At 40.1% G+C, this 19,958-nt stretch overlaps 1 protein-coding gene across 1 annotated transcript in view; it reads left to right on the top strand.

Moving 5' to 3' along the window:
- The window catches only part of LOC124795000 (serine/arginine repetitive matrix protein 2-like), a 388,873-nt gene that overhangs the window by 278,752 nt on the left and 90,163 nt on the right, over positions 1 to 19,958 (top strand). Inside the window, exon 9 of the mRNA XM_047258754.1 lies at positions 7,123 to 7,276. Within this exon, the coding sequence (XP_047114710.1) occupies positions 7,123 to 7,276 (154 nt within the window). The remainder of the gene's footprint in view (positions 1 to 7,122; positions 7,277 to 19,958) is intronic.

The following is a 19,958-nucleotide window of genomic DNA, read 5'->3' as shown; positions in this document are numbered from 1 at the left end:
AACAATGTGAATAAAAATAATCGGTTAGTATGTAACTGACCGAGAGAGATTTCTTCTCCCAGCATCAGCTGACCAGTTTACACTTGCCTCAGAGTCAATGAAATAATGCAATTGCTGTTGCTTGTTTTCTTCCATTGTAGCATTTTACAAACAAATGTCCTTTACCTGAAAATTTAAGAAGTGTACAGATGAAAACGTATGAAATATCGTAACAAACAAACCGTTTTAAATCTGCTTATGCCCCTTTGGGGTAACATGGTGAGACATGTAGGAGCGCCAATCTATTGTCATCAGTTCCCTCTGAAAAATTCAAAGCTGTCGCCTCAGCGGGCAAGGTGTCGCTCCCCGTTTTTTTCTACGTCCGAGGTCCGATACTCATCCAATTCCACAAACACGGAAAAACCATTAACAGTGATGTATACTGCGAGACACTGTAGCATACACAAGTACATTAAGAGCAAACGCCCTGGCTGCTCATGGACGGAGTGATTCTGCTGCACAATAACGTGTCTCCACTCCTCTCCAAGGTCACACGAAGTGTAATGGCCAACTTCAAGTGGGAGCACTTGAGCATCCGCCCTACAGCTCGAACATTTCACCCTAAGACTTCCAAGTGCTTGGTTCGCTTAAGAAACGTTTCTAAGTGACGTGCTTCAACTCGGGCATTGAACTGAAGGACACAGTGGAGGACTGTCTCCTGTGTTAGACACAGGAATTCTGGGAACAGGGAATCCTTCAGCTTGTGACACAAAACGACTTCAGTTATATCTTTTCTTTTGAACACCCCTCCAGTCATATCTTGTAACGTGAATATAGATTTCCAGTTATTGAGCAAAATTCCTGACATTTGTGGGCAACAGAACACCCAGTTTTACAAATGTCCTACAGACAATATATATTTTATGTAAAAGAAAATATCACCATCAGTTAGCTGTGATAGAATGAGCTTCTTTCAACCACCCCCCCCCCCCAGCTTTTTTCCCCCCTCATGAACATCATTTGCCTAGCATTCATTTCCAAAATGTTCCTTGTCATTCTTAAAAGTTCACCCACATATAGAGTTGTTCATTGTAAGCTTTATCTGGTGTGAGTACCTATGTTTTTCAGTTCAACAAAAACTGTTGCCATTCTGATTAAGGTTTTCTATGGTTCTCATATGTGGTTTGAAGCAAAAGCTCGGATGTTCTGTTAAAAACAAGATTAATTTCCCTTCTCATTTTTATCCAATCTGAATTTCTGTTGGTGATGGTGACAAAATGTTAAAACTCAACCATTCCATCTTTCTGAATGCACATTATGGACATACATGTTGATTGATTCTATTGTCGATGTTATATCCTTGATGATCAGTTGTATTTGGTTAAACTACATGACCAGAATCATTTTTTTTTAACTACAACTGTCGTGAATGGGAAAGAGTTGTACTGTCATACTGTTGTCAACAATTACTTTTGAACGCATTATCCAAAGACTGTCTTGAGCAGCTAAATCGACAACCAACGCGTAATGGAAATATTTTAGATGTGGTAACCACGAACAGACCAGACCTCATCGACAGTGTCAGTGTTGAGACTGGGATTAGTGATCATGATGATGTCATTACGACTATGGTTACGAAAGTTAAAAAGTTGGTCAAGAAGGCTAGGAGAATATTCCTACTAGAAAGAGCAGATAAGCAGTTGTTAGCATCCAACTTAGTAAATGAATCGACTTCATTTACTTCCGGTACAATGGACGTGGAAGAATTATGGGAAAATTTTAAACACATTGTAAATCACGCATTGGGCAAGTATGTGCCGAAAACGTGGGTTACGGGCGGAAAAGCCCCACCGTGGTTTAACAGCGCAATTCGGAGAATGCTCAGGAAGCAAAGGCAGTTGCGTTCGCGGTACAAGAAAGATCGGGAGAATGAGGACAGGCAAAGAGTACGCGAAAGAACTTGCCCCCATTTCAACAGCCAATTACCGCAAGTCTCTAGAGGAACGAAAGGTTCTAAATGATTGGAAAAGAGCACAGGTAGTTCCAGTCTTCAAGAAGGATTGTCGAGCAGGTGCGCAAAACTATAGACCTATATCTCTGACGTCGATCTGTTGTAGAATTTTAGAACATGTTTTTTGCTCGCGTATCATTTCGTTTCTGGAAACCCAGAATCTACTCTGTAGGAATCAACATGGATTCCGGAAACAGCGATCGTGTGAGACCCAACTCGCTTTATTTGTTCATGAGACCCAGAAAATTGTAGATACAGGCTCCCAGATAGATACCATTTTCCTTGACTTCCCATTTGATACAGTTCTGCACTGTCGCCTGATAAACAAAGTAAGAGCCTACGGAATATCAGACCAGCTGTGTGGCTGGATTGAAGAGTTTTTAGCAAACAGAACACAACATGTTGTTCTCAATGGAGAGACGTCTACAGACGTTAAAGTAACCTCTGGCGTGCCACAGGGGAGTGTTATGGGACCATTGCTTTTCACAATATATCTAAATGATCTAGTAGATAGTGTCGCAAGTTCCATGCGGCTTTTCGCGGATGGAGCTGTAGTATACATAGAAGTTGCAGCATTAGAAAATGCAGCGAAATGCAGGAAGATCTGCAGCGGATAGGCACTTGGTGCAGGGAGTGGCAACTGACCCTTAACATAGGCAAATGTAATATATTGCGAATACATAGAAAGAAGGATCTATTATTGTATGATTATATGATAGCGGAACAAACACTGGTAGCAGTTACTTCTGTAAAATATCTGGGAGTATGCGTGCGGAACGATTTGAAGTGGAATGATCATATAAAATTAATTGTTGGTAAGGCGGGTACCAGGTTGAGATTCATTGGGAGAGTCCTTAGAAAATGTAGTCCATCAACAAAGGAGGTGGCTTACAAAACACTTGTTCGACCTATACTTGAGTATTGCTCATCAGTGTGGGATCTGAACCAGGTCGCGTTGACGGAGGAGATAGAAAATATCCTAAGAAGAGCGGCGCGTTTCGTCACAGGGTTATTTGGTAAGCGTGATAGCGTTACGGAGATGTTTAGCAAACTCAAGTGGCAGACTCTGCAAGAGAGGCACTCTGCATCACGGTTTAGCTTGCTGTCCAGGTTTTGAGACGGTGCGTTTCCAGATGAGGTATCGAATATATTGCTTCCCCCTACTTATACCTCCCGAGGAGACATGAATGTAAAATTAGAGAGATTCGAGCACGCACGGAGGCTTTCCGGCATTCGTTCTTCCCGCGAACCATATGCGACTGGAACAGGAAAGGGAGGTAATGACAGTGGCACGTAAAGTGGCGTCCGCCACACACTGTTGGGTGGTATGCGGAGATGAAGTTGAAGTTAGTAGAGATTCGTGCTGCTGTAAAAAGAGCGATGCGCAAAGCATTGAACCACTACCACCGTCATACCTTAGCAAAAGATCTTGCTGAAAACGCAAGGAAATTCTGGTCTTACATAAAATCAGTAAGCGGGTCGAAGGCTTCCATCCACTCACTCACTGATCAGTCTGGCCTGGCAACGGAAGACAGCAAAACAAAATCTGAAATTTAAAATTTAGCATTTGAGAAATCTCTCACGCAGGAGAATCGTACAAACATACTGCCGTTTGAGTCTCGTACAGATTCCCGTATATGGAGTACATAGTGATAGACATCCCTGGGGTAGTGAAGCAGCTGAATGGGTTGAAAATAAATAAATCGCCAGGTCCTGATGGGATTCCAATTCAGTACTCTACTGCATTGGCTCCTTACTTCGTTTGCATTTACCGCGAATCTCTTGCCCAACGTAAAGTCCCGAGTGACTGGAAAAAAGTGCAGGTGGTGCCTGTATATAAGAAGGGTAGAAGGACGGATCCTCAAAATTACAGACCAATATCCTTAGCATCGGTTTGTTGCAGGATTCTCGAACATATTCTCAGTTCGAATATAATGAATTTCCTTGAGACAGAGAAGTTGCTGTCCATGCATCAGCATGGCTTTAGAAAGCATCGCCCCTGCGAAACGTAACTCGCCTTTTTTTCACATGATATCTTGCGAACCAAGGATGAAGGGTATCAGACGGATGCCATATTCCTTGACTTCCGGAAAGCGTTTGACTCGGTGCCCCACTGCAGACTCCTAACTATGGTACGAGCATATGGGATTGGTTCCCAAGTATGTGCGTGGCTCAAAGTCTTCTTAAGTAATAGAACCCAGTACGTTGTCCTCGATGGTGAGTATTCATCGGAGGTGAGGGTATCATCTGGAGTGCCCCAGGGAAGTGTGATAGGTCCGCTATTGTTTTCTAACTACATAAATGATCTTTTGGATAGGGTGGATAGCAATGTGCGGCTGTTTGCTGATGATGCTGTGGTGTACGGGAAGGTGTCGTCGTTGAGTGACTGTAGGAGGATACAAGATGACTTGGACAGGATTTGTGATTGGTGTAAAGAATGGCAGCTAACTCTAAATATAGATAAAAGCAAATTAATGCAGATGAATAGGAAAAAGAATCCTGTAATGTTTGAATACTCCCATTAGTAGTGTAGCGCTTGATACAGTCACGTCGATTAAATATTTGGGCGTAACATTCCGCGTGACTTCCGCAAGGTGTTCGATACAGTTCCCCACAGTCGTTTAATTAACAAGGTAAGAGCATATGGACTATCAGACAAGTTGTGTGATTGGATTGAAGAGTTCCTAGATCTAGAACGCAGCATGTCATTCTCAATGGAGAGAAGTCTTCCGAAGTGAGAGTGATTTCAGGTGTGCCGCAGGGGGGTGTCATAGGACCGTTGCTATTCACAATATACATAAATGACCTTGTGGATGACATCGGAAGTTCACTGAGGCTTTTTGCGGATGATGCTGTGGTATATCGAGAGGTTTTAACAATGGAAAATTGTACTGAAATGCAGGAGGATGTGCAGTGAATTGGCACATGGTGCAGGGAATGGCAATTGAATCTCAATGTAGACAAGTGTAATGTGCTGCGAATACATAGAAAGAAAGATCCCATGTCATTTAGCTACAATATAGCAGGTCAGCATCTGGAACCAGTTAATTCCATAAATTATCTGGGAGTAGGCATTAGGAGTGATTTAAAATGGAATGATCATATAAAGTTGATTGTCGGTAAAGCAGATGCCAGACTGAGATTCATTGGAAGAATCCTAAGGAAATGCAATCCGAAAACAAAGAAAGTAGGTTACAGTACGCTTGTTCACCCGCTGCTTGAATACTGCTCAGCAGTGTGGGATCTGTACCAGACAGGGTTGATAGAAGAGATAGAGAAGATCCAACGGAGAGCAGCGCACTTCGTTACAGGATCATTTAGTAATCGCGAAAGTGTTACAGAGATGATAGATAAACTCCAGTGGAAGACTCTGCAGGAGAGGCGCTCAGTAGCTTGGTACGGGCTTTTGTTGAAGTTTGATGAGCATACCGTCACCAAGGAGTCAAGCAGTATATTGCTCCCTCCTATATATATCCTGTGAAAGATCATGAGGATAAAATTAGAGAGATTAGAGCCCACACAGAGGCATACCGACAATCCTTCTTTCCACGAACAATACGAGACTGGAATAGAAGGGAGAACCGATAGAGGTACTCAAGGTACCCTACGCCACACACCGTCAGGAGGCTTGCGGAGTATGGATGTAGATGTAGAACATTGCAGAGCGATATGAGTTGCGACAAGCATGTAATGGCAGTTGTGGGGAAGAGGGATAGTCGTCTTCGGTTCATTGGTAGAGTTTTGGGAAGATGTGGTTCATCTGTAAAGGAGACCGCTTATAAAACAATATTACAACCTATTCTTGAGTACTGCTCGAGCGTTTGGGGTCCCTATCAGGTCGGATTGAGGGAGGACATAGAAGCAATTCAGAGGCGGGCTGCTAGATTTGTTACTGTTAGGTTTGATCATCATGCGAGTGTTACGGAAATGCTTCAGGAACTCGGGTGGGAGTCTCTAGAGGATAGGAGGCGTTCTTTTCATGAATTGCTACTGAGGAAATTTAGAGAACCAGCATTTGAGGCTGACTGCAGTACAGTTTTATTGCCGCCAACTTACATTTAACGGAAAGACCACAAAGATAAGATAAGAGCGATTAGGGCTCATACAGTGTCATATAGGCAGTCATTTTTCCCTCGTTCTGTTTGGGAGTGGAACAGGGAGAGAAGATGCTAGTTGTGGTACGAGGTACCCTCCGCCACGCACCGTATGGTGGATTGTGGAGTATGTATGTAGATGTAGAATGTGATATGCTGTATTCACAATATACCTCTCTGATGTGTTTGTATCTATGCCTAGTAATGTCCCACCCCCACTCTTCCCTCTTTTCCTTATTATTGCCGAGATTGATGCATATGCTAGTGTGCTGACTCACTCACTATTTAGTCGGAGAAGAGGGGAGGAGAGAAAGAGGGGAGGGGGGGGGGGGGAGGCTGGGAAAATAGGGGGCAATAGTTCTTGGAGATGGTAAGGTGAGAGGATGGATGTAATAAATTCTACAGGTGTAAGTAATCAAGTAGGACAATTACTTGTTGCAATGGAATGGAAATTACTTGTTAGCTAATCTAATTTAGGGACTGAATTATTGCTGTCCACGTACAGAGAAAAATTATAAACTGCTATTCATAAAGCACTTCTCAGAGCATGTCCATGATCAACTGTGATTAGTAGTGGTATTATAAACCAGACTTGACTCTCACTGTGAGTCATTGGTTGGCGAGATTTACGAGAATTTTCTTGTGTCTGTTGTTGTTCACGTGATTTACAATCACATTAAGAGAAGCCAGTATAAAACGAGTAGTTTTAAAAAATGCATGTATTCATGGGCTTGTTGATGAAAGGTCTCACTACTCTTCTTATTGACAGTATGCTACCAGCTGTGTTACCTATTACATTAAACATATTGTTGACTGCAGCATAGTGATGTGTGTGCATATTATGCTGAGTTCATATCTTGTGTTTCATATGCTGCTATCTTACATCAATAATTCCATTAATCATTGTAACATAACATAGTAATATTATTTATTATAATAAGTACCTTATCCTTAGTAAGTGAAATATATAAATGATAATATAATGTGGCCACATATTATTTTATATATCATGTTTCTTTCTGTTGGTGATTTCTACAGAATGTGCAGTCATCAAAACTTAAAATATCAGTCAGATCTGAACTGAAAGACACAGTGAGAAAGGATAAACTTCAGTCATCAGGCCATGCTGCAGATATGGTATTGAAATCAGATGATGTGCAGATTCAGGAGAAGCACCTGGATCCTAACACAGGTAAGAATATTTTCATGTTTCCCCCAAAAAAGTTGTGTGTAACTAAGATTACATATTACTTTTAGATACTGCAACCTGGTTTCCTCAGTGTCAGCATCCCTTTCCAGAAAATAAGGAGAAAAAGAAAAAAAGGCAAAAAATATAACTGATTAATAGATCAGGAGGTGAGATCAAGAAGGTGATAAAACTTCACAGTAAAAGTACACTGCAGAAGTTTATGGACCTTGTCAACAGGATTCATCTCAAGAATAAATTTACTCTTGAGATGGAGAGGGATGGTGAGCTACCTTTTTTGAATGTCGTAGTGTTGTGGAAGGCAGATTCTTGGCTTTGTTATTTAGTGTATAGAAAACCAACCCACACAGACCAATATCGGAATGCAAACAGTTTTCGTCATCATGCTCACAGATAAATTAATGTTGGTACAGAGAGCAAATGGTTTCCGACAGCGACTATCTACAAGCTGTACTTCAGCATTTGAGGCTCATATTCATAGAAAATGTTACAGAAAGGAGGATATTGCTGATACTTTCAGGTGCCATCAACAAAGGATGCTTTGTGACTCAGCAGAAGAGACCAAGCCTGCAGCATTTCTTCTGTGCTGTGCAGCGTTGGACAGCAAAATATTACCTATGCTTCAGGGGTATGGATTGAGACCAGTGTTTCAGCCAACCTCCAAGATCTGGGGTGTTATGCCCCATTAAAAACCTTGTAAGTATAAGAGTGCCCAGTTTTATGATGTTCCCTTTAAAACTGGCAACATCTGCATAAACTGAAAAATTCCAACTGTCACTAGTTGTGTTCTGAACACTCCTAACCACATAGAGCAAATGGAGTTGGAGAGCTGAATGTTGGATGGACAACACACAAAATATGACTTGAAAATACAAGAGTCATGGCCTGTGTGCGTCATATTGTAATTCCATAATAAAAGAGGTGACCCAGAATAGAATAAATTGTAATCATTTTAACTCATCAGGAATACACACTCAGTTGGACATAGGGGCGGGCTTTGGACACCTAGCTAAAATGAAGATGGATCGTTGTTATTTTTAAGGCTGCTGCAGCAACAGTTTCAGATGTGGCTTTGTGTCTTCTTGCCACCTGACATTTAATCTCATGGTGAACTGGAGCTTGATGCACATTCATTGCTTTGGTCTTACTTTGGAAGGTTTCAGATGTTGCTACCTTGGCTTCTTGATTAGAATGCAGTACCAGCCCTGGCAGTAAGTAGTTGCACTCCTGAGTACAGTAGTGGAGACAGCTATCAAAACCTGAAGGATTTTGTTCAAATTTATGGGGCTTGAATAGTGAGAAGATTTTATTCAGCCAGTCATTTCTTATACGAATTCTAATGAGTACCTCTCATCTCGGGTGTTACCATCAATACAACTTCAGTGTGTCACTCTTAACGAGTCTCTTCAGATTTTGAATGGTGTGCTGCTGCATTTGCTTATAAACAAATAAATGAGTGATGATTGTATATAAATAACATTGCAAGCAGAGCCAAGTTATGTACCTAATCACGTGGCACAAAAACATTTTTGTTATGGCTCTGTGCTGATCTAGCATGGAGTTATTCGCAAAGTTGTGGAGTTATTCGCAAAGTTGTGCAATGAGGCTGTCTTGTAAACAATTCACCAAATTTAGTTACGGCATGTCTGAGGTTCCAATAAAATATTCTTATCACTATTGGAACTCATTGACAGAATCAGTGTTCCTATTGTAGATAAAGTATTCCACATTTTTCTGAATGACCCCAGCAGATGTCTAAAACGATTCTTTCAACAAAACTCCTGTCCTTTTCTTCCTCCAGTCATTTTAAAAATACACCATAAAAATGTTGTACTCCTTGTTCATCTTGTAGACATCTCTTGACAAGTAAGCAGTTTTAAATACATCTTTTATAATGTAGTATCTATGTTCTAAATAAAATGTATTGTAAATAATTCATCACATTTCAGTTTATGTAAATCTAAATGCATATGAAAAGAAAAAGAGAACAACATTGTGTTCATTACTTTTCTTTAGAGCTAACTTTGACTCAAAAGGCATGAGTTGTGCTGCAACACAAGTTTTCCATGAACTGCTCTATAATGTGAAATGCTTAACAGATAACAAAATTAACTGTAGAAGAAATCATACTATACAGGCTACATATATGCTGTTAAAACAGCTGGACTGGTGGGTCCTCCCACACCCAGAGCAGTGCCTGCCATGTGCTTGTCACACAAACTTGCAACATGAAATGCTTCATTTTGGTGGAAGGTCAAGAACTCTTGCATTTTAGTACAGCACATGTAGAAACATACTGTTTCTTGCAGACATCTGTGGCTTTTGTTGCCATAGGAGCTAATGACCAGTAATACATTTGCAAACATTAGTACAGCATCAATGAGAAACGTATGTAGATAAGTTTAACATTCCAGAATGAGATTTTCACTCTGCAGCAGAGTGTGCGCTGATATGAAACTTCCTGGCAGATTAAAACTGTGTGCCGGACCGAGACTCAAACTCGGGACCTTTGCCTTTTGCGGGCAACTGCTCTACCAACTGAGCTACCCAAGCACGACTCATGCCTCGTCCTCACAGCCTTACTTCTGCCAGTTCCTTGTCTCCTACCTTCCAAACTTTACAGAAGCTCTCCTACAAACCTTGCAGAACTAGTACTCCTGAAAGAAAGGATGTTGCGGAGACATGGCTTAGCCACAGCCTGGGTGGTGTTTCCAGAATGAGATTTTCACTCTGCAGCAGAGTGTGTGCTGATATGAAACTTCCTGGCAGATTAAAACTGTGTGCCGGACCGAGACTCGAACTCGGGACCTTTGCCTTTCGCGGGCAAGTGCTCTACCAACTGAGCTACCCAAGCACGACTCACGCCCCATCCTCACAGCTTTACTTCTGCCAGTACCGCATCTCCTACCTTCCAAACTTTACAGAAGCTCTCCTGCGAACCTTGCAGAACCAGTACTCCTGAAAGAAAGGATATTACGGAGACATGGCTTAGCTGCAGCCTGGGGGATGTTTCCAGAATGAGATTTTCACTCTGCAGCAGTGTGTGTGCTGATATGATACTTCCTGGCAGATTAAAACTGAGTGCCTGACCGAGACTCAAACTCAGGGCCTGTGCCTTTCACGGCCAGGTGCTTTACCAACTGAGCTATCTGTGCACACTCTGCTGCAGAGTGCAAATCTCATTCCGGAAACATCCCCCAGGCTGTGGCTGATTAATTCAACCACATTCCATTAACCTTGTTTTACTTTTCTTGATCTTAATCTTTTAACCTCTTTTCAAGACACACTCCATGATGACTAAACAGATACAAGTGGGACAATTGTAAGTGGCAAGGCAGCATTTGTCGAAAATATATCTGTACTTATATGTAAGCCCGAAACCGGTCATGTGACAAATAAATAAACTTTTATTGTGACTGGTTCCTATAAAGGAACAGTTACGGAGTTCAACAGCATCCGCTGTGGATAAAATTCACTTAAAGTTTTTATTTCTTCTCCCTAAACTAAATTAATTCCCGTTCCAAACTTCTCATTTGTTTCCATTACTGCATGCTAAATGTACAGATTCAATAACATTGCAGATAGGTTATGAATCTGTCTCACTCCCTTTTCAACTACTGGCTCCATTTCATGTTGTTTGACTCATATTAACTGCAATCTGGTTTCTATATTAGTTGTAGAAAACCTTTCATTCTTGGTGTTTTATCTGTTTCCTTCAGAATTTCAAGGAAGGAATTCCAGTCAACAGTGTCGATATCTTTTTCTAAATCCAAAAGTACTAGAAACATAGGTTTGCCTTTCTTCAATCTATGTTTTAAGCTACGTTGTGGGGCTGGTACTACATCATGTGCTCCTACATTTCTCAGGAACTCAAACTGAGATTCCCAGAGGTTAGTTTCTGCCCGTTTTTCCATTCTTCTGAAAATAATTCAGATCAGTATTTTGCAACATTGACTTATTAAACTGATGGCTTGGGAATATTCACATGTCATCTGCTCCCTCCTGGTTTGGAATTGGGATTATTACATTCTTTGTGAAGTTTGAGTGTGTTTCACCTATCTCATAATCATGCATACCATATGGAATGGTTTTGTCATTTATATGTTCTCCCAAGGATCTCAGTACTCCTGCAGTACCAATCTCCTATCTCATCTTCATCTACTTTCTCTTCCCTTCCATGATATTATATTGAAGTTTTTTCTTTTTTTTCCATTTGCACATCTCTTTTATACAGGGTGTACCAGATATAAATGCAGATATTTTTTTATGTGATACCTTAATTTGTAAATACACCAGTGTGTTGGTCACTTTGTCTCTGCATCAAACAGTCTTCCCACAAACTCACCACAATCTTTATGAATTGATGTTTTCTGCATGGTCGCAACCGCACCAATAAGTGGCCTGCTGTCAGTGTAGCTACCCATTATGCATCCATGCACCCACACTTCAGCACCTTATCTGCTGCCCAGGAAAAATAAGCATTAATGGCTTGCTCTTACTACACATACTTGGAGCTACTAACCAACCCAAAACCATACTAGTCTTAATAGCTACAATTATTAGTCTGCAAATGATGTAAATACTGATGTGATGTTCACTACATCATTTTGCCTGTTACGCCCTGTATATTCCTGCTACTTTTCAGCATTCCCTTCTTTCCTTTCTATTGGCTACCCATCTGAGCTCTTAATAGCTACTGCTGTTTTATCCAAGGGTATCTTTAGTTGTCCTGTGAGTATCATTTGTCTTCCCCAGAGTTATACATGCTTTTATGGCTTTGCATTTCTTCTTTAGCTATTCCTGATTAGTAATTTTGCACTTTCTGTCAGTCTCGTATTTTAGACATCTGTATTCCCTTTCGCCTGCTTCATTTGCTACATTTTTATATTTTCTCTTTTTGTCAACTAAATTCAATGTCTTCTGAGTTATCTAATGATTTCTACTATGTCTTGTCTTTTTATCCATGTGGTCGTCTGCTACTTGGACTATTTCATCTCTCAAAGCTAACCGGTTGTTTTCTATTATATTAATTCCCTCTGTTTCAGTCCATCATTGCTTGATACTCCCTCTGCAACTCTCAACAACCTCTGGTGTCTTCAATTTATCCAAGTCCCATCACATTAATTTCCTGCCATCTGCAGTTTCTGCACTTGCAGTTGATAAACAGTAAATTATTGTAAGAGTTAGCATCTGCTCCTGCAGACATCTTAGAATATAAAATTAGCTTTCGGAATGTCTTGCCATTATATAACCAATCTGAAAGCTTCCATTGTCCCCAGGTGTCTTCCACATGCACAGCCTTCTTTCATGATTCTTAAACCAAGTGTTAGCAATGATTAAAGTATTCTCTGTGCAAAATTCTACCATGCAGATTCTTCTTTCATTCGTTTCCTTCAGTTCATGTTCTCACTATTTTTCCTTCTCTTATTTGTAGTTCCGCCTTCCATCAGTTAAATTCTACATCTCGTGTTATCTGGCCTGGCTGACAGCCTTTCTGGCCAAAAGCTTACTTGTTTGACAGTCTTTCTGTTGTGCCTATCTGCGACTTACATCTCTGCTATATGGTAAGTAGCAATCTGTTCTTTTCATAGTATTGACATTATTCCATGCTGGGGTTTCCATTGTCTGATCTTATGTTATCCAAGGATTTCTACTTTGCATTGTCTTTTGGTATCTTTGATACTTTGCCGCCTTCACTATTTCATCTCTCAAAATTACCAATTCATCTACAGTTTTACTCCTTTCCCCCGCTTTAGACAGTTGTTGCTAATGCTCCCATTAAAACTTTCAAGAACCAATGGTTTTTTCAATTTATCCAGATCCCAACTTCTTAAGTAAGATGGCCCTGTATGTTGCTGTCGATGACGAATGTTCATCAGAGGCAAGGGTATTGCCAGGAGTGCCCCATGGGACCGTGATAGGACTACTACTATTCTTTATGTAAATAAATGTTCTGACAGACAGCTTGAACAGCAGTCTGTGGCTGTTTGGTGCGCTGTGATATTTGGGAAGGTGTCGTCATTGAATGAATGCAGTATAATACAAGATAACTGGACAGTATTTCTAGTTGGTACGATGAATGTGAGCTAGATCTGAATGTAGAGAAATTTAAGTTAATTCAGATGAGCAGGAAAAATAAATCCGTAATTTATGGATACAGTATCAGTAATGTGCTGTCCTACTTAGTCACATCGATTAGATATCTAGGCATAACACTGCAAAGCGATATGGAAGGGAACGAGCATATAGGGACTGTAATAGGGAAGGTAAATGGTTGACTTTCATTTTATTGGGAGAGTTTTAGGAAAGTGTGAATCATCTTCAAAGGGGATTGTAAATAGTACATTAATTCAACCCATTCTTGAGTACTGCTCAAGTGTTTGGGATCCCCACGAGGTCGGATTAATGGAAGGCATTGAAGCAATTCAGAGGCGTGTTGCTGGATTTGTTACCTTTAGGTTCAATCAACACGCCAGTATTACAGAGATGCTTTTGGAACTGATATCGGAATCTCTGGAGGGAGGCAATTTTCTTTTTGAGGAACACTACTGAGAAAATTTAGAGAACCAGGACTTGAAGCTAACTTTAGAACAATTTTACTTGCCATCAACATACATTTTGTGTAAGGACCATGAAGATAAGAGAAATTAGGGCTCATATGAAGGCTTATAGATGGTCATTTTTCCTCTCTCTGTTTGCTTGTGGAACGGGAAAGGAAATGATTAGTTGCGGTACATAGTACCATCCACATCACGCCATATGGTGGCCTTCAAAGTATAGATGTAGATGTAAATGGAGATGTAGAATAATGTACTTCCAGGTAACAGCTGTGGTTTTTTTGTGGCCAACCAAGTCATTTTCTTCAGATGCTGCAAGTTGCGTTGTTACATGTGTTTGTTGCTTATGCTCCTACCAGACAGCTATTTTTAAGCCAAGGCAGCAAGTACACATAACTTGTAAATTGCTGCCATTTATAATGTATTTAAGAAAAGTTTAAACTTAGAATATTTCCTTTAAAAATGTGAATATGGAAATCCCAAGAACGTTATCATGTTCAGAAAAGTTTGGGCTTCAGTATTATTAGAACAGGATTTTGAAATATGATATGAGACAAAAATTCATCGGGAATTTTCATCTCTTGGAAATAATTTTATTTATTCATCTACACTTATGTTATCTCCTTCAGAGTAGTCCTTATTAGATATTATACTCTTACGCCAGCACTCTTCTAATCCCCGAAACACTTCTGAAACTCGATGTTTGTGATAACACTCATTCAGTAATTAACATTTACTCTCATCTAAGCTGGTATAGCGATAGCCCTAAAGGTTCTCTTTTTTAAGAAACAGAAAAAAGTTGCATGGGCCATGTATGGGGAATATCATTATCAATGCAGTGTTGTTTTCACCAAAAAAATTATGAACAAACAATGAAGTGAAGTGTGAGGAGGTGCATTATCATGGTGCAAAAGCCATAAATTGCTACGCCACAAACCTGAGCTTTTTTAATTCCTTCCCACAAACTGCGTTGAACTTGCAGCTAATACTCCTTGTTGATTGACATTTTGCCTAGAACTTGTGGTGTACTATGCCATTAAAATCAAAGAAAACAGTGAGCAGAACCTTCATGTTAAACCACACTCACAATTTTTTCTGCACTTCTTTTGCTCTTGACACTCCAGGATGCCTCCCGTGGCACATTTGAGCCTTAGTTTTGATATCATGCCCCTACACCCATGTTTCATCACCTGTTCTGACACATATCAGTAGTTTTCATTGTTGTTGACTTCATTTAGCAACTCCTGAGCAACTTCTACCTGCCCTGAGCAACTTCTACCTGCCACTGTTTTTTGCTCTAATTTCAACATATTTGGCATAATGTTTTCTCTCACACATTTCATACCCAGAACATAGGAAAATATTTTGTGGCATGAGCCACATGATACGTCAATATCATCAGCAACTTATCTGATTGTGATTCGGCAATTTTCATAATTACTTCGTGCACTGTTTCCATGTGTTGATGATGTACTGCAGTGTCCAGAATGTTTGTCATCCTCAGCTTCTTAATAGCCATCTTGGAAATGCATATACCATTCATGAACTCTTGTTTTATGCATAGCAGACTCACCAAAAGCAGTATTCAACATTTCTATAACTCTGTTACATTTTATTTCATTTTATACAGGGTGTATACGACCCAGGACAACCGGGAGATCCGGGAAAAACCTGGGAATTTTTTCATCCTGGAGAAAACTGGGAAAAACCCGGGAATTTTTCAGGATTCCAGGAATTTTTGTTTGCTTTAGTTTTCAGTTAAGTTTTTGTAACTTTAACTGGTTAGAACCAATACTCTAACAAAGGCTATTACTGTATCTCGCTATTACAGAATAATACTGGAGCAATAAAACATGAACAAGAGAAAAAAATGAAAATAAAACTTGCTAAGGAAATGCGCCATATACAACAAAAAAACACAGTGCTTATACAAGCGTCTGCCACCAGTAAATTGTGGCAAATGCTTTAGAAAGACTATGCAATGCTTCATAACAACAAATTGCCTATGATGAGCATGATGTCACAACTGCTTACATTAGATTCATTTGAGCAGTCGCGAGCAAGCTCATGCACATGCGCTGTAGATTCGCGTGTGACTAGCATCTTCTCCTGCTTCTGGCTACACAAGTGTGGCAGGTGAGTTGTATAAGCAATAGCAGCAAGATGCTACCCGGAAAAATTTTACTGGTGCGCCTAAGCTGCCAGATTCATACATGGGCAACAGTCCCGGATCTCGGGGGGGGGGGGGGGGGGGGGGGGCAATTTCATGGGGAGGGTGGGGGTGTGGCAAATTCATATTCTCGAGGAAAAAGACCTTGTTTCACAAAGCACCTAGCATCCAGCGCACGTTGGTTTATCGGATTATTCATATGATTTTGAAAAGCATCCCTGTTGGTTTTTGAACAAATTCTATGTTGATTTCTGAATGAATCGTAGGTTGATTTTTGAATGCATGAGCAGTGCACATGATGTCTCTGCCAGGGGAATCTCAGTGGCATCTAGAAATAAACCTTACTGCAGACAAAAGGGGACGGGGCTATACGAGCTGAGCGGAATAAAGCCAAATGGGTGAATGCCAATGGAGTCGGTGGTTTGCGAATGATCAGCATTGTTATAATTACTAGTGAAATCCAGAGATTCAGACTACCAGAGTAGAAATAAAAGACTAACAGGAATAACAAGTAAGCAGTGTTACATGTTATCTTCTCGGTGTATCCAAGAAAATGAAATTTTGACAGAAAATGTTTGGCCAGACCGCTACACTAGTAAGGGCCAGTTGTACAGGCCCCGGGTAGCAGCTGCTAAAGTTTTATTCTGGGAGTAGCACGGAAAACGCATTGTACGAACAGGTAATAATGCCTAACTGGAGAATACACACTGGATAACTAAAACGGTGATTGTGGCAGGGTTAGTGAAGTTAACCGGAGAATAAGTTTTGACACTGACGGGAATAGTTACAGAATTAGTGATGAGAAGATCATTTGTTGGAACGGGGATGGCGAAGAAACAGGGACATCACACAAATTATGGATGAATATGATGATTCCAAATTTATATAAAAATTTCGTGAAATATCTCATGCTTCAGAAGCTAGAGAAATGTGAAACTATTTCCCAATATAAAACCTTTTGTTTTTGGTAGACCTAATAGGCATTTGATATTGGTACTTGGGGAATTATATTATATTTGTGTTATAAAAATGACCATTTGTGCCAAAACAGTCTCGTTTATTTGATGTGTGTTAAAATTGTTGCAATATTAAGCAGGCCTGTTTCATTTAAATAGCAAACATTGAGAAAACACACTTCAGAAAGGTGTGTGCTACAAACTGAACATATTTTTGAAAGCTGATTTTTTTTAAATTATTGATGTCTTACCTAAAACCCTCGAGGGAGGGGGGGCCATTATCTAGTATTGCCCCAGTTCGGAAATACCATAGGTCCGGGACTAATTAACAGAGCAGTCTTGAGGTGGGTAGTCTTCATGTGACCTGTGTTTACGTTTAGTGATTTTGCTGGTTCCTCTTCGTTCATTGCTCTCACGTCAAATGAAAACAAAACGAATTTCTATGGCTGGGAGCTATCAAGTGAATTAAAATACATTCACATAATTACGGAAGGCTGAAATATGTTTTAAGTTTCAGATTTTATTTCATTTTCACCTTTCTGACAGTCAAGCATTAATTGCCTTGCAGAACAACAAAGTTATTTTTGTTGGTTTGCTAAAGAAATTTGGCTTTGATTAATCTTTCCCGCCGAGGCAGTCAATTTATCCGAAACAAAGTGTTTAATTCTGCACTATTGGCTAGTTTCAACTGTTCGCTGCATTTCAAGTACACATTTTCATATAACACCTATGGCATTATGCCATAATAAATAACCAAACATGAGATAACATGGTACTGGTAGTCCAAGAAAATTTACATCTGAATCTGGACTTACGAATGTACACCTTAAGCCAAATTTTACTATAATTCATGAAATTCTGATGCTCTGGGGCATCCTCTAATGCCTTGTTTTTTTTTATGACATAATGTAAGATCTTTTAATGTTTTACACGTACGAACATATGGGATTCATGCGTCATGGTAGCTGCACAAGCGCAGTAACGCCTGTTATCTGGCACTCTCTGAAATGAACCTATTAAATAGGTTAAGGGAAAATATTGCGAATGGTTGTTTGAAAAGTGTTACTTTCAAAGTAAATTTCCTTTTACGCAAGATGAACTATGTGCAAGAATGTACGATGAATTTCTTAAATCACAGAACATTTGACTCTCATTTAAAAAGCAACTCTTTGAGGAGTACCATTTAGAATAATTTCGAGCCCAGAAGATAAGACATTTATGTCATTGTTAAAAATTTTACTGACACATTTGTGTGATGTAGCTTAAAGCATAACACACGCAAAAAAGATCAACATTATATGTGAAAGCTTAGCTTGTCTTGCAGCTTATTAATCTTCGAGACCAATATTATACGTGAAACTTTTCTTTTCTTGTAGCAACACTATGTATATTAATTTAAAGCATTAATTTTTCCTATTTATGTGTTCGCGCTACTTAACAGTTACATTGCTATTGGCTGACTACATCACGTCCTATACTACGAATAGCCATTGTCATAAGTTGGCGAGATCACGTGACATGAGCTATGACTGGCTTACAAAAGTGCATTGCAATCTCAATTTAAATGCTTTGGAGAGTAACATGCGGTGTTTGGTGGAATTCGAATTAATACGAAAATATGTAGTGTACAAATTGATGCACATCAGACATCTTTCCAAAACGTGTTTTTTTCCCTGGGTTTCGTTTTCTAAAGTGCCGGGAAATTCTACGCCGGTGTATAAAACCACAATCATTCAAAAGATTGATAAGTTTTACAGTTCTGAGAAAAGTATACTGTCACTTAACATGGAAAACGTGTATTTGCATCTGGGAGAAAGTGTATTTTTAACCAGTAAATATGGGAAAAATCCGGGAATTTTTTTTCCTCATCCGTGTATACACCCTGTTATAGCAATTTACTGAAAATCCTGTGATCTATTTTAAAGACAAATCAGTAATCGCCACTTGTAAGCCAACGCATATAACATTTTTGGCAACTGATGACAGACTAAACAGCCAATATGGCTACCAGTGTACACATGTGTTTCAGTCTGGTTTACCACAACAGCAACGAAAAATTGTGCGAGTAGATATAGTGCATCCACCAAAACTACAAAATTCCTGATACTTTTTGAATGCACTTGATATAATATTGTATAAAATTGAGTGGTGTCTAGAAGTTGTATCTTAAATAATTAACAGTGTAGGAAATGATAGATTGCTATGTACTATAAAGATGAAATATTAAGTTGTGGGCAGGCACAATTAAAAGACACTTACACAAAACTTTTAGCCACAGCCCCTATCAGCAAAAGTGAAACACACACTGTTCTTATACATGGGTAAGCACACCTCACGCACACAATGCCATCTCCGGCAGCTCAGACGACAATGCAACTATTGTATGGGGTGGAAGCAGCAGTCTGGAGGGGGGCAGGCAAAGGAAAGGGATAATAGTGTACGGGTAGGGGGAAGAGAGGAATACTGTCTGGTGGAGTGTGCAGTGACTAGAATGCCAACAGGCACACCATCAGAAGGTTGTGGGGCAGGGAGATGGGGATAAAAGGAGTGAAACAGGAGAGGAGCAGGTAAAGATGGGCAGGTGTGTTGGCAGATAGTGGCAAACTAAGGGGATAGGAGTGGAGAATCGCAGGAAGTTATAGGACAGAGGAGCTGGAAACTGTTGGGTGGAGGGTGCGGGGACAATATGTTACCGGAGGTAAAGGCCGGAATAATTTCAGGAGCAGAGAATGTGTGGTAAGGATAACCCCCATTTGCACCATTCAGAAAAGCTGGTGGTGGAGGTGAGGATTCAGATGGCTGGGGTAGTGAAGCAGCCATTGAAATCAAGCTGTTACATTCAGCTGCACGTTGTACCACAGGGTACAATAGGCTGCAGTTTGGGAGTGGCCATTTGTCCTGGTGGACAGCAATTTGGTAGTCATACCAACATAAAAGCTATGCAGTGGTGGCATCAGAGCTAGTAAATGACATTACTGCTTTCA

This window comes from Schistocerca piceifrons, chromosome 4, assembly GCF_021461385.2.
Source record: "Schistocerca piceifrons isolate TAMUIC-IGC-003096 chromosome 4, iqSchPice1.1, whole genome shotgun sequence".
NCBI classification, from domain to species: Eukaryota; Metazoa; Arthropoda; class Insecta; order Orthoptera; family Acrididae; genus Schistocerca; species Schistocerca piceifrons.
Note: the sequence above shows the minus strand (reverse complement) of the source record. Positions and strands in the feature narration are given on the sequence as shown.